Raw genomic sequence first — 26,518 nt, 5'->3', positions numbered from 1 at the left:
AAGTGCTACTTTATGTCTGCCTTACGCAATTAAATTAAGATACACCAAAAACAGACATAATAAACGCAAGAGAGACTACCATTTATTAAGAAGTTAACATGTTTTTACATTAGGTTCTTAGGTACTCTGGCAGTTTTCTCATATACAATGACATTATCCGAATTGTACAGGCGCAACACTTCCCAACACTGCCAAATACAAATGCGCCCATTTGAAGTGCACATGTTTGAAGAAATCTGTTTGGAGAGCACACAGAACGTAGTCTAAACATCACTGTGAAGATTGTGGAAACAATAGCAAACTACCATCTCCAGATTTTTGGATTCAAAACTGTACCTCTTGTCACTGAGAATGATCTTGTACGCTGAGAAGGAATGCTCTATGGCGGTGAATACCTTACAAAGTAAATTACAAACAAAACAAAAGCCGTGTGCACATCACATTTTTCTTTCTTCGTTTGCTCTTCACTCTCCTTTCCCCTGACGGCCCTCCGCGGTTTCGCATTCGCCAACCGCTCGCGCCATGTCAGCGTGGCGGCGTATACTGGCCGGCGCGTCCCATTTCACTGCTGCTAGCGGTTGTTTTCTGGGAGTTCGTTGAACTAGAGTACTAGGTGGAACCCCATAGAGTTCCGAACAATGTTGCCCGGCAACATGAATAACGATCTCTAACTGCACTCGAAAGCGAAACTTGAGGCTAAATCGTGTGAGGCGCCGATATTTAAAATAGGCATTTATAGGCGTTTATAGGCATTTAGGCACAAACGCCAAAATAGGCATTTATAGGCACTATAAAAATACTATAAAGGCCCTCCTTAACCTCTAATTCATGCTCATATATCAAAGTGGGGTGATAGGAGTGCAAGGAACAAAAAAGGCATTTGCCTAAAATCCGGTCTCTAGTCATTACCATCCAGCATCGCACTGCTCACCCTTCGATCCCCTCAAATAAATCTGAGGACGATGGCATGCCCCGTCAGAAGCAAAGCATACCCAGTCCTCACACAGCAAAATTGACATTTTATTGCGATAGCAATTATATGGACACTCAAAAGCAGATTTCTGCCGTCGGCGTCGCCGTCGCCGTGAGGTTCCGTATGACGTCATTTGGAGAAGAAATCGTCGCCGCGCGCCGAACGCTGTATGTGCGAGTGAAAGGGCGCGAGGGGCGCGTCTTTCACGGGGAATGAACGCACGGCGGAGAACAAACGCGCGTTCTGCGCCGTGCTCGCTTAAGGGCTGCAGAAGTAGGCGTCTCTGTTCTCCTTCACAATCACCATGTATGTAGAGCAAACGAACGCTGTATGTGCGAGTGAAAGGGAGCGAGGGACGCGCTCTTTCACGGGGAGTGAACGCACGGCGGAGAACAAACGCGCGTTTTTATATCAGAGGCTCCGGCAACAGTCACCAACGCCGCACGCATTTTGAGCGAACGCGGGCAAAACGCCGATGGCGTCGACAACAGTTCTGCGTGTTGCCGATGCTGCTGCATGTCCAAGTTTATACAGCTGATAAAGCTAATATCATTACTCTGTATAGCTCTCTACAAGTTTGCTATCGCAATTGATGCTTCGCCTTTCAGGTGAAACTGCGACAACTTTTTTGAGTGGCACAGCCACAGACACACACTCCAGCTTTACTATGAACTTAAGGGGGGACGCGGCTTTCGCATCGCGAAAAATGGCTAAAAAATCGATTTTTTGAAAATCACATTTTCAGTTTCTGTAACTCTTATTCTATCTGATTCCGAAATATCATCACTGAAAACCAAGTAGAAGTGCTCTAAAAAAATTCTTATATCAGCCAAGGTGGCGAAAAATTGCGCGGAAATCGCGAAAAAACGGCGTTTTTCAAGCCACGATATCTCCGGAACGGCGCAGCCGAGCGCCGCCATCTTGGTCTCGTTGGAAAGCGCATTTCTCCGTCTTCAAATCTGCCGCTTCAGCTATCTCCTCCATACAGAAACAAGCACACAAAAAGCAAATGATTGAAGGTCGTGCCGGAGCCACCGATTGGCCGCGCCCGCCACGTGACTCCAGCGCGGTTCGCCATTGGTCCGGTGCTCGCTCCGTGATGGCGTCGTCTGCTCCGCTTGTTGCGGTCTCCTCGCGAGCTCCGGACAGTTTCCATAATCTCGACGAGTGTTAAAGCGGGCGCTACGCGGACATCGCAGTAGCGTGGCCGATTACGCTTTTTGTGGACGTCTCAGACCCGCGGCTAAGCATTCCGAGCATCGGTGACGCGGACTTCGCGACCAAGCTTCGGGCACGGAATGCTCGGACACGCGGCTAAGCCTTTCGCGCGTAGGCGTCTCCGACTCGGGGATGAAGCACATCGCGCGCGGACTTCTCGGATCCTTGCCTAAGCATTTCGCGCGTCGGCACCTCGGACTGTGTGACTAAGCTAATCGAGCATCGACTCGTCGAGCCCGCGGCTAGGCATTTCGCGTGTCGGCACATCGCTCATCGAGTGTCGACTCCTCGGACCCGCGGCTAGGCACTTCGCGCGTCGGCACCTCGAGCGTCGACTCCTCGAGCCCGTGGCTAGGCAATTCGCGTGTCGGCACATCGCTCATCGAGTGTCGACACCTCGAGCGTCTATTCCTCGGACCCGCGGCTAGGCATTTCGCGCGTCGGCACCTCGGACTGCGCGATTGAGCTTACCGAGCGTTTGGACCCGCGACCAGGCATTTCGCGCATCGGCACCTCGGACTGCGCGACTAAGCTCGTCGAGCGTCTATTCCGCGGACCCGCGACGAGGCATTTCGCACATCGGCACCTCGGACCCGCGACTTGGCACATCGCGCGCCGACTCTATTATCGTAATGCCACGATATCTCGTAACAATACCTATCATATCACCCCTTTAATTCATAAAGAGAACCTCATCATGAGCTCTATTCACTAGGCCACTTGGGCTGGCACAGACACCTGGCTGCAGAAGTGAGGCATGATACAAAAGTACAGGCTGGAAAGCACCTAGCAGCTGCATTGCTGCCTATCTATCAGTGGCTCTCCTAACCTCCATAGCCATTGTCAATGGAAGATGATTCAGAAGGCTGCTGAAAGCCTTCATTCAGTAACATGGTCGATTCTACCAAAAGAAAACAATGCCTCACTGACTGCACTAGAGGCTGCTATCAATTAGGCAGTCTGCAGATACAACGCTAGAACTACTGTATATTTATGCCCACATAGTTCTGCACCTCACTTGGTTTGAAACCCAGGCACCATGCTCTTTGTAGAGAAGCAGTAAAGAATGCCATACAAACATGAAAAAGGCAGAACGAAAGCTCAGCAGACCAGAGGCCACATGTCCAAGAAGCCCCACGTCACAAAACACATCAAAGATTACAACTTTGGTGCGTTTTAGAGAACTGAAGAGAAGGTGCAACTTTGAGAGCCGTTTTCTCAAAACTGTTTTTTCGCCTTTCTGCTCAGTTTCTGGAGCTGATTTCTTCGTTACCGTTTAGCCTATTTTGATTCTGTTTTTTTTGTCACGTTCCTTGGACTACAGTGCAGGTCGAGACAGTCTCGCATTTTTATCTTGACTTTTTATAAATTTATGGCATGGCTATTCGTTCACCCCGAAAGTGTGCTTGGTGCGAAGGTAACTTGAAAAATGACTATCTAAAAAATTTGTGTTGCGAAAAAAAAAAGTAAGACTGTCACGACCTTCAGCACGCATCGAGCTATGCAGTCAATACTCAACGAGCCTTCCATCATGTTCTTTAAGCTCCCTAGGCCCTCCAGAAAGTTCAAGAGAGAAAAATTCTGCTCAATAAAATGTTCTCAAGGTATCACTCTGAAACTTTGATGGAAGTATCAGGGAGACATTCTAAACATTTGTGCCAATTTTCATCAAAATCCATGAAGAAATGAGGAAGTTGATTTTCAAAGCCACGTCCCCCCTTAACACGCAAGTAATGCTCACACATTTGGTATTAAATTGAAGCTACTGCAAAATGCTACCTCTGAGCAAAATATGAGCCGAAATCAGACAGGGTAACTGGAAGAGCCATGTATATGTGGCTCTCTTATTTATTATAAACTTGATACAGTGCAGTCATTTTATAAGCATGCTGAATAGCTTGAGAGAATCCGTTATAAGTATAGAGTGTTGTATCCAGGCACATTTTATGCACATCGTACTATTGGTGTAGTAGGAAATGCCCAACAACATAACCAGTCATTGTTACATAAGTGCACGGCTCTTATCCACAAAGGGACCACCAGTGACAGCACCACAAAGGATGTACTATCAGCGTCAAATGAAAGCCGAACAGCGGAGCGGGTGCCACCAGCACTGTTAACATTATAGTGCGCGCCGTCCTGCCATCACCACTGACAGGCGAGCACATCCGGTGTGGCAGCACTGCGCGATCCCCCTGTAGTGCGTTATCTTCACTTCTGTTCCAGTTTTCGTATGGTGATAGCGGTGGCCGGCGTGAGCCTGCCAAGCGCTTTTCGTGGTATCGCTCACAGTTCTTCGCTTTTACTCCAGAGCTGCATTGCAATCAGCGTCGGGGCAGGCAAAAAAGAAAAGATAAATCTAATCGCTTTGCGGTTGATTTCAAGCTATCGTCTTTTCTTGTTCAGCAGCACTGCTTTTGCTTTACCTGCACCGTTTCTTTTGTTTTTGGAGATACAGCCAGAAATGATTAATTTAACCTGAAAATGCCGAGTGTTTCCTTCGAAGAGAGAGCACGCATTGTTTCTCTTTACCAGCACGACGTGAGCCAGCGTCAAATTGCCGCCATTATGAATCGACCTTTGTGTACTGTTAATACAATTTGGCAGGCATTCCGGGAAGGACGCCTCTGCAACCTTCCCCGTGGACACAGGCAGCGGGTGACGGACAGTGTGAAGGACCTGCTTATCAAACAAGCAGCAAAAGAGGCACCGTTCATCACGGCTCGAGAGATCAAAGACAGCTTAAACCTCTCCGCCAGCACATCAACAATCAGACGTCGACTGCACGAGAATGGCCTGCGAAGCCGTGTGGCACCCCAAAAACCTGCCTTTTCGGACGCCAATAAACGCACAAGACTTGTGTTTGCTCAAGAACACGCAGCGTGGGCTGTGGAGGACTGGCGCTGTGTCAAGTTCACCGACGAGTCAACGTTTTGCACTCGCTGGGACCAGCGTCAGAGAATTTCAAGAACTCCAAACGCCAGGTATGACATTCACACAATTTAGCACGTCGACTCTTGTTTTTTGCATGATTGCTTTAATGCAATGCAGAATAATATTTTGCTATTGCAACTCAAAAATGAGCCCGCACTTTGGTATATTCAATATGACGTGATATATTTTATAGGGCACCGTTATTAAGCAATCGTTTCCGCCATCTTTAGTGACAAAAAGTTACCGCAAGGCTTGAAATAATGGTTTACATTCCTTTTTCAGATTTGAGCCCAGGAACATACTGCACGTGGCAAGCAGAGGCCGCTGCTCCGTCAGCATTTGGGGTGCGCTGTCTAAGGAGGGCCTTGGACCACTGGTTCGCTTGCGAGGAAAATTCAACGCAGCGGCGTATTGTGACTTAATCGAAAGCGTCGCTGTGCCTTATGCTCTCAACGGGCCGTTCCCTGACGGCCTCTATTTCTTCCAGCAGGACCACAGCCCTATCCACATGGCAAAATTAACGCGCGTGCTGGAAGAGCTGGGAATGATGCTCTTAGAGTGGCCTCCACAAGGCGCCGACATGAACATCGTCGAAAGTGTGTGGGGCGCGATGAAGAAGGCACTCTCGCGGCGGTCAATTGCGTGCAGCTCTCAAGACGCGCTGTGGGCTGCCGTAAAAGAGGAATGGGAACGCCTGCGAGCGATTTTGTGGATCGACTCTTCAAGTCTTCCGCGAAGAATGAGAGCTGTCGTGGCAGCTGAAGGTGGCTTCACCAAGTACTAAATTTCAGTTAGCAGTTATATTCTCACGGAAACCATCGCCGATACCTTCACTCCGGCAAAGTCTCGCTGAACACCGATGCTTATTTTCAATAAAGGCTTCAATGAAGGCTTCTTGCTGTTTGTTCAGCCCTTTTTCATTCGTTTATTTACAGTAATTTGAGCCTTTCTATTTAAAGGAGCACTGACAAAATTTCGAAGGCGAGATATTCAGTGGAATAGATTTGTGAGGACACATGCATCATCTAAGAAATATCAGCAGATAATATAGCCTAGAACATATTTAAAATCAATTTTTAAAGTGTGTACATGTCGTGCTATTGCATGCTTTCCCCCATCCTTGGTTTCCATGTAAACAACCAACCACCACCAGCGTCACGAGTTTGTGTTGGCTGCCACGATCCTTCCTAGCAGAGACCTTTTCAACGGAAAGAGGCGGAAGGCATGCACGGGAGTACAAGAACAGACGTCCTTGTCTCAGCGGCTGCTCACGTAGCCAGCTATGTTTACACAAACCACACGCTCTCTCAAACGGAAACTGCGACTGAGCACTACAAAACCGTCTCCAAAAAATTAGCCGTCGCGTGCTCGAGCAAACGAACTTTGCAGCCGTGATGAGTGGGTTGGTAACTACTTATTTTAATAGAAAAAACAAGATGCAAATTTTTTGTGTCAGTGCTCTTTTAAGTGGACCTTTGTTTCGAAGTGTAATTATAGTGCGCACGACCTCCGTGTCACGACTTCACGCAGCAGTTAATTTTAATGTCGAGATCCCCCCCCTTCACCAGACATATTCATTATTTTTTCGTATCGTGTCCAGACGCCGACATCGCCACAATGCTGAAGCGGAGCGCCGCAACTGAAAACCAAACTAGCGATCAGCACGCCCATGCCAGCAACTGTAGCAGCTGCGAGCGATATACCGCGATGCGCAGGTTTGCCGATCGAATGCATGAATGCTGCAGAATTTTGGCTTGTTTCCTTTTTTTTTTCTTCCTTTCAAAAATCCGAGTGGGAACACCAGGCAAAAAAAAAAAAAATCGCACTTCAGTGGGGTGGCGCTGTGGTACCAAACCGGATGTGTGGGCCTGTCTGCGCTGATGACTGGACGGCACGCACTATGCTGTTTCTAATGCTTGTGGCACGCGCTCCGCTATTCGGCTTTCATTTGACGCTGATAGTACACTGTTGTCCATTATGAAACGGAACACGCGAGTGCGTGGCATGCGCTCTGCAGCGGCTGCCTACCACACCATCAACTGACAGCTAAAGAAAGCACGTCCGCTTTTGGCGTCATCTACTGGCAAACAAAATAACGAGTCATGGCTGGTGGACAAGCGCTGCTAGATTAGGCTCCCTCTCCACTAGCACTTTCACAAGCATAGCTAACAAATCAACATCAACAGTGAAAAGCTGCTTTAGACACCTAGCCATGCAGTTCATTCAAAGCCAAATGTTCATATGACACAGCTGTTCTGCATACCAGCGGGTGCAGCTCCAACAGGTGCCGCTGGAATACCTCTTCCAGCGGCGCGTCCAATGCCAGGGCCAGGAGCAGCACCAGGAATAGGCACACGCGGCAGACCCTCCTGCATACAATTGCTGACATCTACAAAGCATTCACACCCTGCATACATGACAGCCACAGCCGCCACTTTAAAGGTCCTTTTGACTTTGCAGAACGCGGGTGGCTAAAGCTAGTGCTGTGGCCAGCACATAAAAAAAAAAAAAAACGCAGCCAAGCCTTACGTTAAGTAGAGAGCTGTACAAACCACAATCGGCTTCACGAGGCTTTTTATACGTTTCTAGACCACTATTCCTGCTACATTAACAGGCGTGAGCGCATGCATTGACTAACGACATAAAATTCAACAGTTTCTCGTGAATAAAAAAAAAAACGGAAGTCATATTGAGAGCAAAATCTGCAAAATGAAAATGCATAGGCGAAACCAGCTTTTAAGCACAAGCACAACATTGCGCAATGCATTTACATAAGTAAAAACACACCTCTGGTGGCGGAGGTCCCTCGACAGTCAATGAAACAATATTCTCGCCTCGAAGCAGTACAAGGCCCAGAACTCGCTTCTCTTCACGATCTCCATGTCTGGCTTGATTCTTTCCTTTAACTTTGCGAAATTCTTCGCAGTCACCGAGGATGAGGTTCATATGTTTGTCGAACGCCTTGAACGTGCCAATGAAGATGCGGCTATCCTGAAGAATTACACGCATCCTGTAGTTGATGTGCTGTAGCATCTTGTTGTTCTTGCTGATCGTCTAAAATGAATAGAAGCACACGACGGTATTACCGACAGCATACGTCGAACAATTCCGGCGTCAGAATTCGCCGGCTAGAGAGCCCATTAACCAAACTGCAACAAAAATGAAGCTATCGGCAAACTTTTTCAAGATTGAACAAAGAAAACTGCCACTTACCATTTTGATAGCGTTTCGAGTTCTCTTAAGATTACACAGATATAAAAAACACGGTCCCTACGAGCACGGCATCCGTTTAACGTATATTCAACGCTTTGTCCGCCACTTTTGTTTGAACTCAGTGTTTTCAGCACTTTGCCGGCATTCCGGAATATGAGAACCATGGCTAAACATGGGGGGTGTAATCAATTTAGTTGTGTAATGTAGTTACCCATTAGAATATTTAAAAAAATATTTTAACACAGTTAATAGGTTATATTGGCAACACAAAAAATAACACATTATGAGCTCAGCCGTATCTTCTATCATCATCAACTTTTTTTTTTTTTTTCGTCTGGTATCGTTGTTTCTCACGTTTCTCTTCAAACGCCGTTTGTCACATTGTCAGCCGCGTAGAATGACATTTAAAAAGATCCTTGAATCTTGTTCTCGACGCATAAGTGAACTCAAGAACTATGGAGCAAATGTTAATCTCTCTCCGCCGTACGAATTTATGTGTCAGGTTGGAGATCCTGTATTGCGAACCCGTGCAGAGGCAGTCGACCCGGTAAAGGTCACCAGCGCTGAAATTCAAAAGGTAACTATTTGACGGACCACACTTCATGAACCGAAAATAGGAGTCGTTAATGGCACTGAGTGCGCGTGCGTGCATGTGCGTGTGTGTTTCATAGAACCATGTTCATCTCGCTTTTCTTGTTTCAGATAATTAATGTAATGCGGATTGTCATGAATGAAAGTTATTCTACGGGCATATCAGCACCTCAAGTGGGTTGTCCACTCAGGATTATAATGATGGAGTTCCCCATGAAATACATGAAGCTGGCCCAAGCGGAAGAAGCAAAGACACGTGTTTACCAGCCTTTTCCGCTGAAGGTGTCCATACATTTCTACGTGCTATATTTATTCTGGCTTTTGGGCCTAACTTATGATTGTTGTGTCTGCCTTTGCTGTTATTATATTTGCAGGTGTTCATCAATCCTACGATGGAAGTTATAAACAGTCAGAGGCTCGTATTCCCTGAAGGCTGCGAGAGCATCCGAGGTTTCACTGCAGATGTGCCTAGGTACTATGAAGTGAAGGTTTCAGGTAAGTAAAGCAGGTATATATATATACCAAAATAAAAATAATAAAATTTTATTGAACTAAATCTCTCAAGTCGTGTTGAACAAACTCACTCAAGCTTGGGTACTTGGAATACAACCATTTGATTTTTTTTTTTTTTTTAAGTCTTGCTAGATATATCCACTCGAATGTGTTGCTGCAGATTGCTGGAATTGTCTACGCTGGCTAGGTACTCGTCGAGAGATTTAACTAGCAGAACAAACAATTTCCTTCTAAGCCATGCCTCCAAGTTTCTGCCCCATATGTTAGCACTGGTAGAATGCAATGATTGTACTCTAATATAAATACAGGACAAGAGAACAGCAGGCAGCGTGTCTCAACCAGAGCAGCTCAGGCAATCTCGAGCTCGCGCCTCCCGGACGACTGGCGATGTGGCTGCAGTGCCAGGCATTCCTTTTCACTACAATCGCCCCCCATTGGAAAAGGAGCCATCCTGGCGACTCATAGTGAACATAGAATCATTGGGTCGTAATATGGCTTCAGGCGTTGTACGTGGACGGTTTCACGCCCACGACAGCGTTAATCCGTAGGTGGCGTGACAGGCTCGACAATTAAGTTCACAGGCGATGTCTGCGCTACAACACAGTAGGGTCCTTGATATTTGGAAACAAGCTTGGATGAGAGTCCGGCAGGAACCCAAAGCCACACAAGGGAGTCCGGAAGAAAGTGACAATGCTGGTGATCATCATCCCGGCAAGATTTTTGTTCCCATTGGTCAACGGCTGTAAAGGAACGGGCGAGCTGACAGCATTCCTCTGCGCGGCGGGCAGCTTTAGAGATGGGCGTACATTCGGATGAGTCGGGTCTGTACGGAAGAATGATGTCGAGGGTAGTCGAAGGTTCGTGGCCATACAAGAGGAAGAATGGGGAGAAGTTTATGGTCGCCTGTGGTGCAGTGTTGTAGGCGAACGTGATGAACGGCAAAATGAGGTCCCAATCAGTGTGATCAGAGGCGACGTATTTGGAGAACATGTCGCCAAGGGTGCGGTTAAATCTTTCCGTCAGACCATTAGTTTGAGGATGGTAGGCGGTGGTGGCGCGATGCGACATTCAGCAAGGAGCGCGTTTACGACTTCGGAAGACACGTCCTCTATCACTCAAATGTTCGCGAGGTGCACAGTGATGGAGAATAAAGTTTTTCAGGAGGAAGGATGCTATATCACGAGCGGTGGCAGCAGGCAGAGCGGCTGTTTCTGCGTATCGCGTCAAATGGTCGATGGCGACGACTATCCAGTGGTTTCCGGAAGCCGTGCTCAGAAGGGGTCCATACAGGTCAATGCCAATGCGATCGAAGAGCCTGGCCGGACAAGGGATTGGCTGGAGTGGACCAGAGACACGCTGAGCAGGAACCTTGCGGCGTTGGCACTGAGGGCACGACCGAATGTACTTGTACAAAAAGGTGTACATGCCACGCCAATAAAACCTGGAGCGACGCCGGGTGTACATCTTGAAGACACCCGCATGTGCACACTGCGGGTCAGTATGGAAGGCAGAACATATTTCACCACGAAGATGTCGAGGTATGACCAGCAACCACTTGCGGACGTCAGAGACATTCCGGCGATAGAGAAGTCCATCCTGAATTTCGAAGTGAGATATGCTTGACGGCGTAGAACTCGAGAAGGTGGAGGAACAGTCGAAGGATTTGAAAGGAAGCGGATAAGAGCACTAATCCACGCATCCTTGCATTGCTCCGAAGCCATGTCGCAGCCTTCTGGGAGCGAAAGCACTTGGTCAACGGCAGAGAGGCAGATATCGCTTTCGGTTGACACGGGTGACCGGGAAAGCGCGTCGGCATCGGTGTGGCGGCGGCCAGACCTGTAGACAACACGCACGTCGAAATCTTCCAACCGCAAAGCCCAGCGAGCTAATCGACCTGAGGGGTCCTTCAATGTGGATAGCCAACAAAGTGCATGATGATCTGTAATCACGTCAAAGGGGCGGCCATAGAGGTAGGGTCGAAATTTACCAAGTGCCTAGATTATGGCCAAACATTCCTTCTCCTTAACGGAATAATTCTTCTCGGCTTTGGTGAGGGTGCGGCTTGTGTATGCAATGACGTACTCGTCGAATCCAGATTTGCGCTGCGCGAGCACAGCGCCGAGTCCAACACCGCTGGCGTCGGTGTGTACTTCAGTCGGAGCTGTGGGGTCGAAGTGACGCAGTATAGGCGGTGAGGTCAGTAGACGACTCTTGGAAGGCATCGTCACAAGCGGACGACCATGCGTAATCGTTCAAGTCGTTCCGTAGACGCTTATTCAAGGGAGCGGTGATGGACGCAAAATTACGAATGAAGCGGCAAAAGTAAGAACACAAGCCAAGGAAGCTGTGAACTTCTCTTACGGAGGAAGGTTTGGGAAAATCGGCAACTGCACGGAGCTTGGCGGCGTCAGGAAGAATACCGTGTTTAGATACTACGTGGCCGAGGATGGTGAGCTGACTTGCGCCAAAGTGGCATTTCTTCAGGTTGAGCTGAAGGCCGGCGGATGTTAGGCACTGTAACACTTCCTCCAGCCTACAGAGATGGGTGGGAAAATCGGGCGAAAAACTAACCACATCATCTAAGTAGCGCAGGCACGTTTTCCACTTGAGACCACGCAAAGGTTGTCCATTATACGCTCAAATGTTGCGGGGGCGTTGCAAAGCCCGAAAGGCATAACACGAAATTCATATAGGCCATCTGGTGTTACAAAGGCCGTTTTAGGTTGGTCTTCGGGTGCCATGGGGACTTGCCAATAGCCGCTGCGTAAGTCTATAGAAGAGACTTCGCACCTTGGAGACAGTCAAGGGCGTCGTCAATTCTCGGAAGAGGGTAAACACCTTTACGAGTTATTTTGTTAAGACGACGGTAATCGACACAGAATCGAATTCATCCATCCTTCTTAACAAGAACAACGGGAGATGCCCAGGGGCTATCCGAAGGCTGAATGACGCCGCGCTTGAGCATGTCAGCCACTTGATCATCGATAACACGGCGCTCTATCGCGGATACACGATATGGTCTTTGTCGCAGTGGTGCACTGGTACCCGTGTCGATGCGATGACAAACTGTTGACGTGCGGCCCAAGGGAGCATGCTGGCAGTCGAAAGACAAACGGAACTTGTCGAGAAGGCGTAGAAGCTGGGCGCGTTGGGAAACAGTCAACATGTCGGCGATGGAGCCATGTAATACATCGGGCGAAGTCGGCTCCTGCGCCGGGTTACAGGTCACTCCGGCGACCTCATGAGTGGCGATGGAACCAGTTGGCATCTCAATGATGTCAGCAGGGTCGACACACTGGACGCGGCCAACGCACTTCCCACGAAGCAAAGTGAGAGGACAGGACAATCGGTTGGCGACGAGCAGTCTGCTGACACCGGCATGAACGTCCAAAAGAGCGAAAGGCAGCGGGGAGCATTTGCGACGAGCGAAAATTGCAGATGGCGTAAAAAGTGCGCTGGCACCATCAACAATGTTGCATGACACTGTGGCAAGGGCATATGAGTGCGGTGGAATTGTAATGTCTTTGGCAACAAATACTTTATCTTCAGGTTCATGAGCGTCAAGGAGGGGGGCATGACACAGCGTTTGAAATTCCACTTCAGCACGAGAACAATCGATGACGGCCTCATTAGCGGAAAGGAAGTCCCAGCCCAAAATAAGATCGTGGGAACAAGAATACAGCACCAAAAGTTTTACGATGTAGAGGAGGCCGTTGATCACAACGCAAGCAGTACACGCAGCTGCAGGCGTGATGCGGTCGGCGCTTGCAGTACGAAGTGATATGTTTGACAGGGGCGCCTTAATTTTTCTGAGCGAACGGCAAAGTTTGGCACTAATACAGTATAGACCACTTATAACGTAACCGCTTATAGTGCAGGACCGGATATAGTACGGTCTTTTCAGACTCCCGTTAATTTTCCCATAGCACTCCATGTATACGCATACAGCTTACAGTGCAGCCGCGGGGAAATGAAATACCGGTTATAATGCGGCTTCCGCGGGAAAGTCTTGCCGACAAGGGCGGTAGCGAGCACGCTTCTCAGCAAGGTGTGCCCACCGATGGGAGAGGAGACCAACGAGGGCAATGCGGAGGAGGAGCATGAGACATGGAGCATGACTCCAAGTGCGATAAAATCGTCGCTGCGCGCCGTATGTGCGAGTGAAAGCGCGCGGGGGACGCGCGCCTTCACAGAGAGCGAATACACAGCGGAGAGCAAATGCGACTTCCATCGCGCGAAAGGCCGTAGGGGTGGGGGAGGGGGGGGGGGCATTGCTGTGCTGTGGCACCAAATGCATATCTTGCAACCGGGGCAAGGGGAACTGGCGATGCAATCTCCCACGCGAAAGGAACAAAGAAGGAAGGCAGCATGGGGAGGGGGGCTTCTACTCTGCCAACAAATACGTTCGCGCCTGTGCCGGCTGTCGGTGTTGTCGCGCACACTGTATCTTGAAAGCGATCTCCAGACAGCTCTGACCTTTGTATGCGCTGTGCTTACGCCGCTCGGTTTCCGTTGAAGCGATAGACCGCACGAACCTTCGCTCACTGCGGCGGCCGCATTTCCCCTCGCCCCCGTTTTGACAGTGGTTGTCTGCTGTTGTCTACTCTGCCAACAAATACGTTCGCGCCTGTGCCGGCTGTCAGTGTTGTCGCGCACACTGTATCTTGAAAGTGATCTCCACACGGCTCTGCTCTGACCTTTGTATGCGCTGTGCTTACGCCGCTCAGTTTCCGTTGAAGCGATAGACCGCACGAACCTTCGCTCACTGCGGCGGCCGCGTTTCCCCTCGCCCCCGTTTTGACAGTGGTTGTCTGCGGTCATCGAGTCTATTCATGTGTGCTTGTGCACGTTGACACCATGCTTGTTAATTCAGTTAGTAAGCGAATGTGTCAAGTTTATGCAGCCGATAAAACTACTATCCCTACTCCTTATAGCTCTCTACTAATTTGCTATCGCAATTGATGCTTCGCCTTTTGGGCAAAACTGAGACATTTTTTTAATCATTACTTTGTCTGCTTCATGCGAAGATCGTGGGCACTTGGACATTAACCTTTCAACGTTCGTAAAATTAAACGGATGCAAAACTCCCAGTCGCACGCTTCGGTTCTCGGATACGTGCGGCAGCTTGGTCTACATGTTTTGCATACGTGCAGGGCTTGAAGATTGTTGTTTTGGTTATAGTGCGGTACCACTTATAGTGCAGATATTCACGACTCCGGCGACTTACATTATAAGTGGTCTACACTGTAACTGAAACTGCGGCACCAGTGTCAACGAGAGCGAGTGCAGCGACGCCGTCCACATATACATCAATAACATTAGTCGGAGAAGGGAGAGGCCTTTGTCTGTTCGTCTTGCCTCTGAAACTTCGGCGATTAGTTTTCTCGTTCAGGCGTTGAAGGACGACGACGCATCGGCGAAAGCGATCGGCGTCGAGGCGATGGCGAAAGGCGGTCAACAAAAGGGCAGTGGTCGGAGTAGGAAGACATCGGGCCAGGGTTCCGAGACGCGGAGGATGACGGGTATGGGGAAACATATGGTTCGGTGTCGACGCTACGGCAGTAGGATGGTGCGCGGCGACGGCAAAATCGTTTAATGTGGCCAGGTAGACCACACGCAAAACATATTGGCCGGTTGTCAGGAGTGCGCCATTGTCCGCTGCTGTGTGGGTACCGCGGCTGAACGAAGTGAGGAGCTGGAAGCAGTGGCACGGCTGATGGGAATGGTGCAAAGGCCTGAGGTGGTGGCCGCGCGAGAGCTCTCGGCATAGCTGAGAGGTGCAGTTACCTCAGGAAAATCAACGGGAGTCTGCACCAGCGGAGTCTCGCGGGCAGAAGGGAGAGCTGCGCTAACTTGCTCGTGGATGACCTGGCGAAGGTTGGCCGGCAAAGGCGAGGGTGGTGGCGTGGTTGAGGGCAGCAGCGAAAGCTGACGAGCGACCTCAGCACGGACGAACTCTTTTATCTGGCAAAGCAGGGAGTCCATCTCAATAGCTGTTGTCATGCTGGCGAGGGTTTCGTCGGACACAGGTGGGCGTCGCGTGAGAAGACGCTGTCTGCAGAGCTCGTCAAAACTCTGGCAAAGCTCAATGACCTGAGAAACAGTGCCTGGGTGTTTGGATAGCAGCATATGAAAGGCATCGTCGGAAATGCTCTTCATGGTGTGACGTACCTTGTCCGCCTCCGCCATTGTCGAGTTGACACGCCGGCAGAGGTCGACGATGTCCTCTATGTAGCTGGTGAACGTTTCACCAGTTTGCTGGGATCGGCTTCGCAGTCGTTGTTCAGCGCGAAGTTTGCGCACGCCAGGGCGGCCCAAAACGTCTGCGATGCTGGTTTTGAAGCTAGCCCACGTGCGGAGATCGGCTTCTTGGTTTTTGAACCAGTGCTTGGCGACGCCCGATAAATAGAAGATCGCGTTGCCGAGCTTGAGGGGATCATCCCATTTGTTGGTGTTGCTGGCGCGCTCATATGATTCCAGCCAAACTTCAACATCTTTCTCATCGGTGCCGCTGAAGATGACAGGATCCCGCTGACGCTGGGTACCGGCACATACAATGGCTGGAGTAACCGGTGGGGATGTCGGGCTGGGGTCGTGAGGCGTGACGGACGGCAGAGTTCGGGTGCATAATTCCAGGTTGGGGGAAAACTGCAGCACCTCCACCAGAATCTAATATGAATACAGGACAAGAGAACAGCAGGCAGCGTGTCTCAACCAGAGCAGCTCAGGCAATCTCGAGCTCGCGCCGCCCGGACTGGCGATGTGGCTGCAGCGCTGGGCATTCCTCTTCACTACAGATGCTTTGATCAGACCAGTGGAGCTGATAACTTGAGGGAAGTATTTTATGTGGGCAGAATCCTTGGATTCAGTCCACCACTTATAGTTGGTTGGATACCTGTAATGATAGCCTCTCCTAAATGGGCATTATTTCTTTTTAACCGAACTGTGCGATCGCTCCTAATACTTCGCAGCATAGCAAGTGGCATTAACTTGCACAGCATTTAATGATATGTGGCACAAAATAGTAGTTTATGCACTTGGGACAGCCTCATTGGAAACAGGGTGAATATAAGTGTATTTGAATCATTTGAGACATATACAGAAGTCAACTAACCTGTGAGTTACACTGCTATGGTCTAATAAATGTTGCTAATATTGTGATACCGTATTTATTCGATTACAAGGTGAAGGTTCCAGTTGGGTGACCCAAGAAAAACAACTTAGCTGGTTCCCTACTCTGATGCCACCTATTTAAATACATGTAAAATGCAGAAACGCATTTCTGAGATAACCACTTGGCCTATTTTAATGAAATTTGTTACATTTGAGAGAGAAAGTTAATTCTAGTGATTTTTGGAAGCTAAATTTTGATTTAAGGCCTGTGTTTCTTTTAAGGAATTTTCAAAAATTTATAGATTGAAAGAAAAATAGAAGCACTAGATTTAAAAATATGTAGCTCTGTACCATGAACAGATATAGCAGTTGTGTAAACTGTATCCGTTAGAGCATCCAAAGCAGACAAATTTATATATGAATTTTTATGTTACGTGAATTTGCTACATTGTTTACGAGGGTTTTGCAAACATCCTACTCGCATATAAGTGGTGTATTTGAGAGCCATGTATAATACATAAATCTTGTCCACCATAGGTGTACTATTAGATGCAATTTACGTAATTGTGATATTGGTTTTCACTGCTGAGTTACAGTGTTTTAAACTTGATAGTTTCGTTTTTGAAAGATTCGCAATTGTCAAGAATTGTTAATAAAGAAGGAGGATGTAAATCTAAAATACGCTATCAACAGTCACTAGATTTAAAAATTTTCTTTTAAATGATACAAACCTTATCAAATGTGGTGCAGTGGTCGCCAAGAAAAACGATTTCTCCTTTCCCATGTATTTAGATAGGAGGCCCCGAGCTAAAGCTTCCTCTTAAGTATGCACATTAATATAAGGCGATATAGAGTAGCAGATAGATTATTCAGATTTGGAGGGGATCGCCCGAAATACTGACTTACCAACAACCAAAACGCAAAACGGCCACCATAAAATAGGGGGGAGGGAGCTTCAACACGCATGAGTGCGGGTTATATAGTATGTGAATTTTGCCTTTAGGTGTAGCTTCATGGCAGCGCTAATTTCTCCTTTAAGTGTCACTTCATGGCATTACGCCGTGCGCTGCCGTGAAGCCACACTGAAAGGCAAAATTTACATATAACGCGGGGGGTGACTTCGAGGCTAAGAATTCTTGGAAAGAACGTCACCTAAGTGTATTCTAATAAATACGGTATGTTAAATTTTATTTCGGTAGGGCAGTATCACAGCTGTGTTTGAGGAACATTTTTACAGTCTATCACTACAGTCATTAGTACCACTACACATGCGATGCCTGCCGAAATACTATGGAGATGCTATAGTGGAGACAACATATGGAAAAAGCACGCCATTAGTGGAGTGATTTGCTTTTATTATAATGTAGCCATGTGCGTAAGCATTTGCCTGCAGTGTGCCACATGTTGGTTGCATTTTTTGTGGAATGGGTTGTGAATTCAGAGAGCTTTCATAGTGACCATGCCATGGATCAGATATTTTACCAAGCTCTGCTAAGCGTAGATCAGCATACTCATTCACGTGTACACTGACTCATACTCGCTCCGCACTCATTTCACAAGCTTGATATAGAGTGTTAATGATTGACGAAGGGAGTGAGTGCCAGTTAACGCAAGTACGAGCAAAAGTCAGGGACAGTGTCATTTTGAAGGGACATGAGTATGAATGTGGGTGACTTGGCATGTGTGAATGAGAGCCAGTGAGTGGGAGTGGATGTGGTTATGAGCGTGACTGGGGGTGTCGGTAAGTGTGAATAGAAGTGGCTGTGAACGTCGGTGAATTTTGGTATGAGTAGGAACATGAGTATGTGCCGAGTGTGAATGAGTACATAGCCTATGAAAATATTTGCGAGCGAGTATTTGCTTTTCTGCCTACCTATGCTGCAAAGCTTAGCGCCATCCAGAACTTCTCACTTCCTTCCAACCGCTCACTCAAAATGAGATAGAGGGATACAGCAATGGTCATTTACTTATATATTTTACCTCCCGACTGAAACGTACCATTGTCATAGTACTTCTATTGACCCTTTTCGCGGCGTTCCCGTGGGCGCTGCCATGTTTTATCATGTGGTGACGCGCGTTCATTGCTTGTCTCAGCTGCCTTCGTTGCCTCCATGTTTACAATGGATGTAATGACGTCTGGTGCGGCTCAGGAAACCTCTGTTTGGGGAGATAATGTAGACGCTGACTGGGTGGTCGACATAAAGCTTTGGCCACAGCTTCAGAGGACATGTAAAAGCGCCTTTGAAGCTCATTAAGCTTTGTACATATGGCGCGAGCAGTGTATAGGGTGTTGTTTCTAAAAACGAGGCCAAAAATTTTGTCCAAGACGTCCAAGCTTTCAGCTTCAGGGTCAGTGTGTTTTTCTCTTCGTTCTTTATTTGGCATATACTTAGAAATAGTGGCTTGTCACATTTCTGACTCAGTAAGTTTGTCGGTGCAATCACTATCTCATTATTTTCTGCCTAATCACTCGCAGGTGTGCTCAGCTACAATAGATTTGTTCTTGCTGCACACAAGGCTTGGAACGTAGCTTTTCTGTTCTTTGTAATAGCTTGTAGTATCGCTAGTAAATCGCCTACTCTTGTGGACCATCACAAAACATTAAGCTTTGACCATTAGTGTGCTGTCGGTGTAGTCGCTGTTACCCTTGCTTTGACGCATTGATTCAAGCGTGCGCCCATTCACATATTCTTAATACATTGGTGATAGAATTTGCGCAAGTTTGTGTGGAGTTGGGTTATAGATGTGTGCACATAATGTGCGCGAAACTTACAATGCTAGGAAGCGGCGCTACTCCCTTTGTCATTCTTTAACGAGTGGTACTCACTCTTGCCAACGTTGCGGGGTTGAAGTCTTTGGAGGTTAGCGATAAAACGCTGACATGATTTTTTGTGAAAAGTGAATTTTTTTTATCAACGAGGAAAGTCGTACCTTGAGAAGGGCCAGCAACAGAGGCTGTCTGTATTTAGCAACGGTCCGTGAACTTGGACACACATATTCATTCCATTCCTTAATATGCCAGTCACTATTTTTGCAGCCTACTGTAGACGTCTTCAATCCACCGCTCCAGATTTTGCAATATGGATGGAGCACAGTGCGTGAGCGAAAACCCAGTTGCATTTCCGACAGCTGATTGCACAGAAACGGGGCAGAAGCGGTAATGGTTTCGTATTCGTGCGCTTTCGCTGAGGCAGCGTATGGCGTGCCCCTGAGAGCGCCATCTCATTTCTCGAGAATGTACTGCTCTGTGAAAAGGCTTAATAAATTTTTCTGAGGATAAGCTAAGCATAGGTGGCTAGAACTTGTGCACTTGTCCTAATCGTTGAGAGCAAACCACTTGTTTTTTTTTCCCCTTTTTGGGAGCTACTGTCTTTGTGTGACCTTCAAGACAGCAAGCGGCCATTCAAAGCTTACATAGTTGGACAGGAGGCATAAGGATGTGAGTCAAGGCACCGAAGGGCATTTCTCTTTCCTTCTGGGGCAAGATCTTTTAGTTGGAATCGGACGTTGCAGAGTATTTTGCATAAAGTAATTGATACGCATAGCTTGCACAATGACCGTATTAATAGCAAAACATTGCTGTACTAGTTAGCTGACCTGGCTTTATCCTTAGGTCTGAACGAGCAAGGAGAGGCCCATGAGTGGCAGACATATGGATGGCCAGCTAGAATCATTCAGCACGAGATGGACCACCTTGAAGGCAGCCTCTTTATTGATCTCATGGACTCACGGACTTTCCACTTCAACTACTGGCATCTAATCAAGAAGCTGCCCAAGTCAAGACTGAAGCAGTGATGTTATGTATTTTCAAGGAAAGTTGTTAAATATAAGGCTTAATAAAGAAATTTTAGTGAGCTCCGTGCACTAGAGTGTAATGCAGGCCTGTGGATGTTGAGTGAGGCCCTTGGTCTAACCTCCATGCACTAAACTGTAAACAGATTGGTGAATTTCTTCTCCTAATTTCGTTCTATTAACGTAAGAGTTCAAAGTACCAACCTGAGCTCAAGCCAATGAAGGTGGCTTATTTTTGTACGCATGGCTGATGGAGCATTCATGCCTTGTACAATGTAACATATGTATGAGGTCTGTTCCAAAAGTTTATGCAGTGAGTCAGCAAAAAAGTGGGAGAGGGTGTAGCAGCACTGCTGTTGCTCTCTGCACTTGAAAGGAGCCAATTTACCTTTAGTACAAGCCAGACTGCTGTATGATAAGGTAGAATTTTATGTGTGCACTTTTTGTGCAGCTCATTTTTAGTTTTTGTCAAAATACAAATCGAGAACAGACGGAACAAAGGATCAATATCAAATTTCTTGCAAAATTCGGCAAAAATGGTGCAGAAATTCATAAGATGTTGCAAAAAGCCTATGAAAAGAATGCTTTGAAGAAAAAGTGTGTTCAGCGTTTTCGGGAAGGCTGTGATGACCCCAAGGTCACTGCAAGAACAGGATGCATGGTCACCTTGTGCGAAGATGAAAACATCGACTGTGTGCGTTCTTTTGTACTGAGTGACTGCCGAATGAATTTAATGATAGAATCGCTTGGGGGGGGAGTTGTCCGTTCACTGGATTTTGGCTGAAAATTTGGAAATTAAACAGGTTTGTGACAAGATGGTGCCAGAACTGCTGACTCCTGAGCAACAGTTGTGACAAAAAGAATGTTGCATTGATTAGAAAACTTCAGACGACAGCAATGAATTCTTGCAAAGGGTCGTCACCCCATGATGAAACTCAGATTTACGGATACGACATTAAGCTCATCATCGGAATGCTGACAAGTTCAGCATTGCTGCACGATGGCGTATCTCCATTCTAGCCAAATGATTCCCCCGCCACATCATTATGAAATACGACTTCCGAGGCACGCATGTGATTAAGGTGTGTGTTCACCTGAGGGCATGACATTGGGATGTTTCTCCGAGACATTTGCGAAATATTGCCACTAAGAGTAGTGGAAAAAGGGGCGTTTGCATTTTCAGCGAGATGACCAGGCATACTGCCCCAAAAGACTGCTCTTTGCCAACGCAAAGTGGCGTTCTTCAGGCCAACCCTTCAAACCAGTCAAGGAGTGGTGGGGCATTGTGGCAAGTGGCTCTCCTTCTGGCGAGCTTGTGATGTGGACCTCTCACCCTGTCAGCGCTGGGACAATGTGTTTGGTGCATCTGTTTGCTTCCCCCTTTCCACGATAATCTCGGGGGCAGTGCGTGCTCTTTGCGCTGGCCATCTCTCCTTGGAGGCAGAGTGCAGCGACGGCTACGAAACACCTGATTGGCTGGATATATGATGTCACCGGTTTACTATGTTAGGGATCTTTGGAACAAAAGTGCTATTTAAGAAGACTTCTGTGTAACATCCTCTTCTTCCTGATGTAATTATGTAGATTAACCCACTTCTCTTCGTTCTCGGTGAGACCCTGCTCCTGTCTCCAACATCATCATCAGCATAGATGAGGCGGATGATGTCGTGGGCCAGCTACCCCTTTTTGAGATGCCCGACCTGAACTCTTACACTCCTAGACATGGTCCGTACAATAGTCATCATCGCAAAGTGTAAATTCCAGTCCATCATTTGTTTTTTTTCCAAGCCGAAGAAATAAATACTATTGGAATTCACAGAAAGCTCTCTGCTCAGTAGAAGTTCATCCGCCTATCTAGCCTCCACTGAGGCTCACTTTACAATGCCAGGAGTACTGACACAAATTTTTGAAGTCAAAATAACTTGCAAGTTCAATCTCTGACTCACACGCACTATATTTACAAAATATCAATACCCAGACAACACAAAGGCATCCTCAGTAAGTCTCTAGGATGTCGGCATCGGGACATTTGTACATCCTAAGGATGTCCTGCACTAATCCTAAAAGGCTCCTGATCAGGTCGATTCGTCCATCCCAAGTAGATACTGAGAACATACCGGGTAATTACAGCATCAAACAGTAGTGCCTTGGAACACATCCTGACGTCATCCTAAAATGGTCCTTGCAGTGTACATAATTGGAGGACCATTTTAGGATGACGTCAGGACATGTTCCAAGGCACTACTGCTTCACGCTGTAATTAGAGGGCAATGCATTATTTACAAGTTGGGTTAATGCCTGACGCAGCACGGATATGAGAACCCATTAGTAGGGTTTAAAACAAAGTAGTCTATAAATAAACTTCTTTTTCGCAGTACACCATTTGGATTAATTTCATTTTTGGTTATACTCATTTTCGTTCGGGCAAGCATGAAGCTCCCCAAAAAACACACATGGAAGCAGCGGCCTGAGAATATCCTGCTGAGGGTGTTGCTCGGATGTATGTCAAGTTAGGTTCGCGCTAAGTCCAGCACTTATCGTGGGCATGGTGCTGTGGACGTCCTCGGCACGTCCCATAAAAAGCTATGACGTTCGGATCTTTCCGGGACATCCACGGGATTTTTTGTGTTGTCTGGGTAGGAAATGTAGCTTGAAACATACTTAAATTTTATTTTAAAGTATGTGCGGGCCAGGGCCGTGATCTTGTAGTGATGCCTTTTCTGATGCTATTTTTTTTTTTGCACTTTTCATGCCTTGTCACTGGTGAGTGATGTCCCGCCCATTTAATCAATGTAATCAGCCGGGCATGAATGGTGAATGATAAGAGTGGCTTAGAACCGGGCAGAAGGCAACGCTACAAAATCACAGTGCGGTTCTTGTGTTCACTGCAAGCCTACAATGGCTTAGGGCAGTTAGCATCCTGATGGAGCTGATAAAAGCTCATCAGCTAGGTTGCCTAGGTGATGTGCTTGTGCTCTACAACTCAAGGGTGAAATCTTCAAGCTACCCTTTGTTCCCCACCCTGCAGTTCTTGCAGCTGAGGGTCTTTCGCCAGCTGTGTGGGTAAGGTCTATGTTTTAATCCTTGCCATATGCACCCATAGTTGCCACTCTCCTTAGCAAAACCATCACTTGTGCTACCTGCAACATGAGTATCCCATGGGCTGCAGTGCCATTGGTGCGTCTTCTCTACAGATGCCAGCCGTGTGGCCTCCGAGGATGTCTCTATTTTATTCTCCGCGTCATCCTTCCCTTACTTGGCAGCATGTTATCGAACAGAACTCCAAGCTCAACACCTCTGTTATACTTCTAATCCTTCCACAGCCTGCACTGCAGCAACTGTCCTGTTTTTCTATACATGGTTTGGCAACACCAGGCTATTCCCACTATTCCACCTGTTCCCAACAACACCTCCTGGGAGTAGTGGCGGACTGATACCATGATCACTGGCCAACAATGGCTTGTGGACTGTGCCAAGTTGGTGACTGCCATTTGACTATGGTGCCCTGGACTTAGGGCTCCACTTGCGAGAAAAGCTACTCATTCATTCAATCCAGTTTCGGCAACAGCGCCCTAAGGAACTGTTGGTGCAAGTTCCGAAAAGTAGGAATGGATACCCATTATAAAGGCTTTATTGTGCTTACCAGGTACTTTATGTGTGCCTTAATTACCTCGTGCTCCCGACACGAGGTAATTAAGGCACACAGTAATTAAGAATGGACATCCCAGAATTGAAATCATACTTTTTTTTCTAAGCCCAGAATAGAAGGGGAATGAAATTATGGTAAATTCTGTGATAATGGAATTGTAACCTAACCTAACCTAAGCTGCTTCGCATTATCGCGCGCGGAGTCGCAGGTGTTGCCATTCGTTGCGTAATCCGGAGAGGAGAGTTATTTTAGTTGGGAATGGAATAGCTTCATTTCCACAGATGTTTCTTTACTTCTCCCTTGGAAACATAACATGCATGCAGATGTCTTCGGGCATTTCTGTCATGTCATACAAACAAAGGGATGCATGTTGCTGTTTTTGCATTGTGGGGATGCGCGACTCTCACGCGTCCCCTGTAATCCGGCTTTTCCGCGTGGCTAAGCGCTGGCGGCGGTCGGGGTGGTTGCGGTGCATTGCGAGAGGTGGCGCGAGTGTCGTGATGCTAACGCCACCTAACGGCGGGGTTACTTGGGAGCTAAAGGTCGAAGGCGCTTCCTAAACATGGCGGAAGAAAAATACTAGGAGGAAGCGTGTGGGGTCTCACATGTGCTCTTGGGACAAAGGAACGACAACACAGTAGTGCAAACAATCACAAGGGCATTTATTGCGCCTTTCATACACCAATGCACACTATCCGAATTACAACCAATAGAACATTCACATGGGCGCGCGACAAATCAAGGAAGTCCCACTCACCGCGACCGGATAGCGAGCGAATAGCCTAGTCGTTCGCGTGTACGGTCACGCGAACGGTGGCGCGTTCGAACGATCCGTGTTCGTCCATACCGGTGCCCCGCTCCGAGCCACGCGAGACGTCTCGCGAAGCGTGGATCGGCGCATGCGCGGGACGTCCGCGTCGCTCACCGATCCCAACTACTAAGTGGTTCATTTGGAAAGGAAAGGTTGGCGCTATCTTCTGCAGCCCTTGAGGGAGCAAAGAGGAAGCGCCCTCGACCTTTCTCTCCTAAGTCACCCCGCCGTTTGGCGGCGTTAGCATCGCGACACTCACGCCATCTCCCACAATGCGCCGCAACCACCACGTCCGCCGCGGGCTTAGCCACGCGGAGAAGCCGGACTACAGGAGACATGCGGGGAAAACAACATCAGGGGACGCGTGGGAGTCGCGCATCCCCACAAGCGTCACGTGATCCCGCTATATTCGGCAAGCCAACCTCCTCTGAAGCCGCCGACCCCTCTCTCATGGGGCCCGTGCGCGATGCCTTTTGGGTAGGAATAGGCCCACACGGTTGCCAGAGCATTCGGGATTGTTTGGTACGCGGTAACCTTTAGTTGCGCTTGCCGACAGAACACACCAGTGTTGCCAGATCTCGTCTTGTGCGGTTCCCTAGATTTGCGAGGCGGAGATGTCCCTAGTGAAGTCACGCGACTGCGTGCCGCGCTCGCCTTCTTATCGCCTCCCACTCCTCGTACGTGCGTGCGCCAGATTTCAACGTAAGTGTGTGCACGCCGGATGCTGCGCCGTGCTCCCTTATGGGCTGCAGAATTAAGCGTCTCTTCCTTATGTATACTAAACACCTCTCTCTCTCTCTCTCTCTCTCTCTCTCTGTGCACGCCGGAGATGAACGTGGGCGCATGGTTTACACTTGCAGCTTATTCTGAAGAGAAAAGAAACTATGTTGCATTTATTTATGAGAAATCTAAGTTAGCACGTGTTACGACAGGGTAGGTGAGCCTCAACTAGGCGACTGGCCACGGCCGTCTAAAGTCCCTATATATAAGAAAAGTACCGCCATCCTTTGACAAATGCCGCTTCGCTCTCTCCTGTGTTATCCTGTATCTCCTATTGGACGATGACAGCGCGCGCTTTTCACTTCTTTATATTTTCTTTTTTTCCGCCTCAGAGCCATGTTGAAAGTCCTCTGCGCAGCCGCTGTCGCCGGCGGCGGCGCGCGCCCTGCCTGAAAGCTTCAACATAGAGAAAGAAATTCAACAAGAGGGGACACTCGGCAAAAACTGGCAACAGGAAACACGTCACCCTACGTCACGCTATACTTTTTGACACCGAACGTTAGCTGCCGCGAGCATCGAAAAAAAAAAAAGTGAACTTAAGTTAACAGGCATTGATTTGTTATTTTAATTCTTTGCCGCGAAAACTAAAACGTTTTGCGTATAAATGAACTTAAGCTTTGCGACTTATTTTCCTTGCCTTACCTAGCCACAGGTCAATGACGCGCCAGATACATGCGTCATCCGCCAGACACTCCCCCGAAGCCAGCGAGGATGGCTGCGCGCGCGTTTGAGCGCTCGCGCGCGGCGACCCGTCTGTCTCCTTCTTTTTTTTTTTTTTTTTTTTTTTTTTTTTTTTTAAATGTAACCTGGTTTATTGGGCTCTCGGCGTATTCTTGCGTTCCTTCTGCACTGGGACAAGACACCACTGCACCATTGAACTACGGCAAGGTGAGAAATCTTGTTTCACAGTCTACGGCGCCATTAGGCTTAC

At 47.9% G+C, this 26,518-nt stretch overlaps 2 protein-coding genes across 2 annotated transcripts in view; one reads left to right on the top strand and one right to left on the bottom strand.

Annotated features, from left to right (window-relative positions):
* Nucleotides 1-8,487, bottom strand: part of LOC119435921 (small nuclear ribonucleoprotein-associated protein B) — a 34,603-nt gene extending 26,116 nt beyond the window's left edge. Inside the window, exons 1-3 of the mRNA XM_037702617.2 lie at nucleotides 8,339-8,487; nucleotides 7,913-8,179; nucleotides 7,389-7,494 (exon numbers count right to left, since the gene is read on the bottom strand). Coding sequence (XP_037558545.1) covers nucleotides 7,389-7,494; nucleotides 7,913-8,179; nucleotides 8,339-8,341 — 376 coding nt within the window. The 5' untranslated portion in view covers nucleotides 8,342-8,487. The remainder of the gene's footprint in view (nucleotides 1-7,388; nucleotides 7,495-7,912; nucleotides 8,180-8,338) is intronic.
* Nucleotides 8,488-8,678: 191 nt separating this feature from the next.
* Nucleotides 8,679-20,436, top strand: LOC119435920 (peptide deformylase, mitochondrial). Its single transcript, XM_037702616.2, has 4 exons — nucleotides 8,679-8,915; nucleotides 9,041-9,211; nucleotides 9,304-9,424; nucleotides 20,169-20,436. The coding sequence occupies exons 1-4, from the start codon at nucleotides 8,736-8,738 to the stop codon at nucleotides 20,348-20,350; spliced, it is 654 nt and encodes a 217-aa protein (XP_037558544.1). The 5' UTR covers nucleotides 8,679-8,735; the 3' UTR covers nucleotides 20,351-20,436.
* Nucleotides 20,437-26,518: the final 6,082 nt, after the last annotated feature.

Source organism: Dermacentor silvarum, chromosome 1, assembly GCF_013339745.2.
Source record: "Dermacentor silvarum isolate Dsil-2018 chromosome 1, BIME_Dsil_1.4, whole genome shotgun sequence".
Lineage (NCBI taxonomy): Eukaryota > Metazoa > Arthropoda > Arachnida > Ixodida > Ixodidae > Dermacentor > Dermacentor silvarum.
Note: the sequence above shows the minus strand (reverse complement) of the source record. Positions and strands in the feature narration are given on the sequence as shown.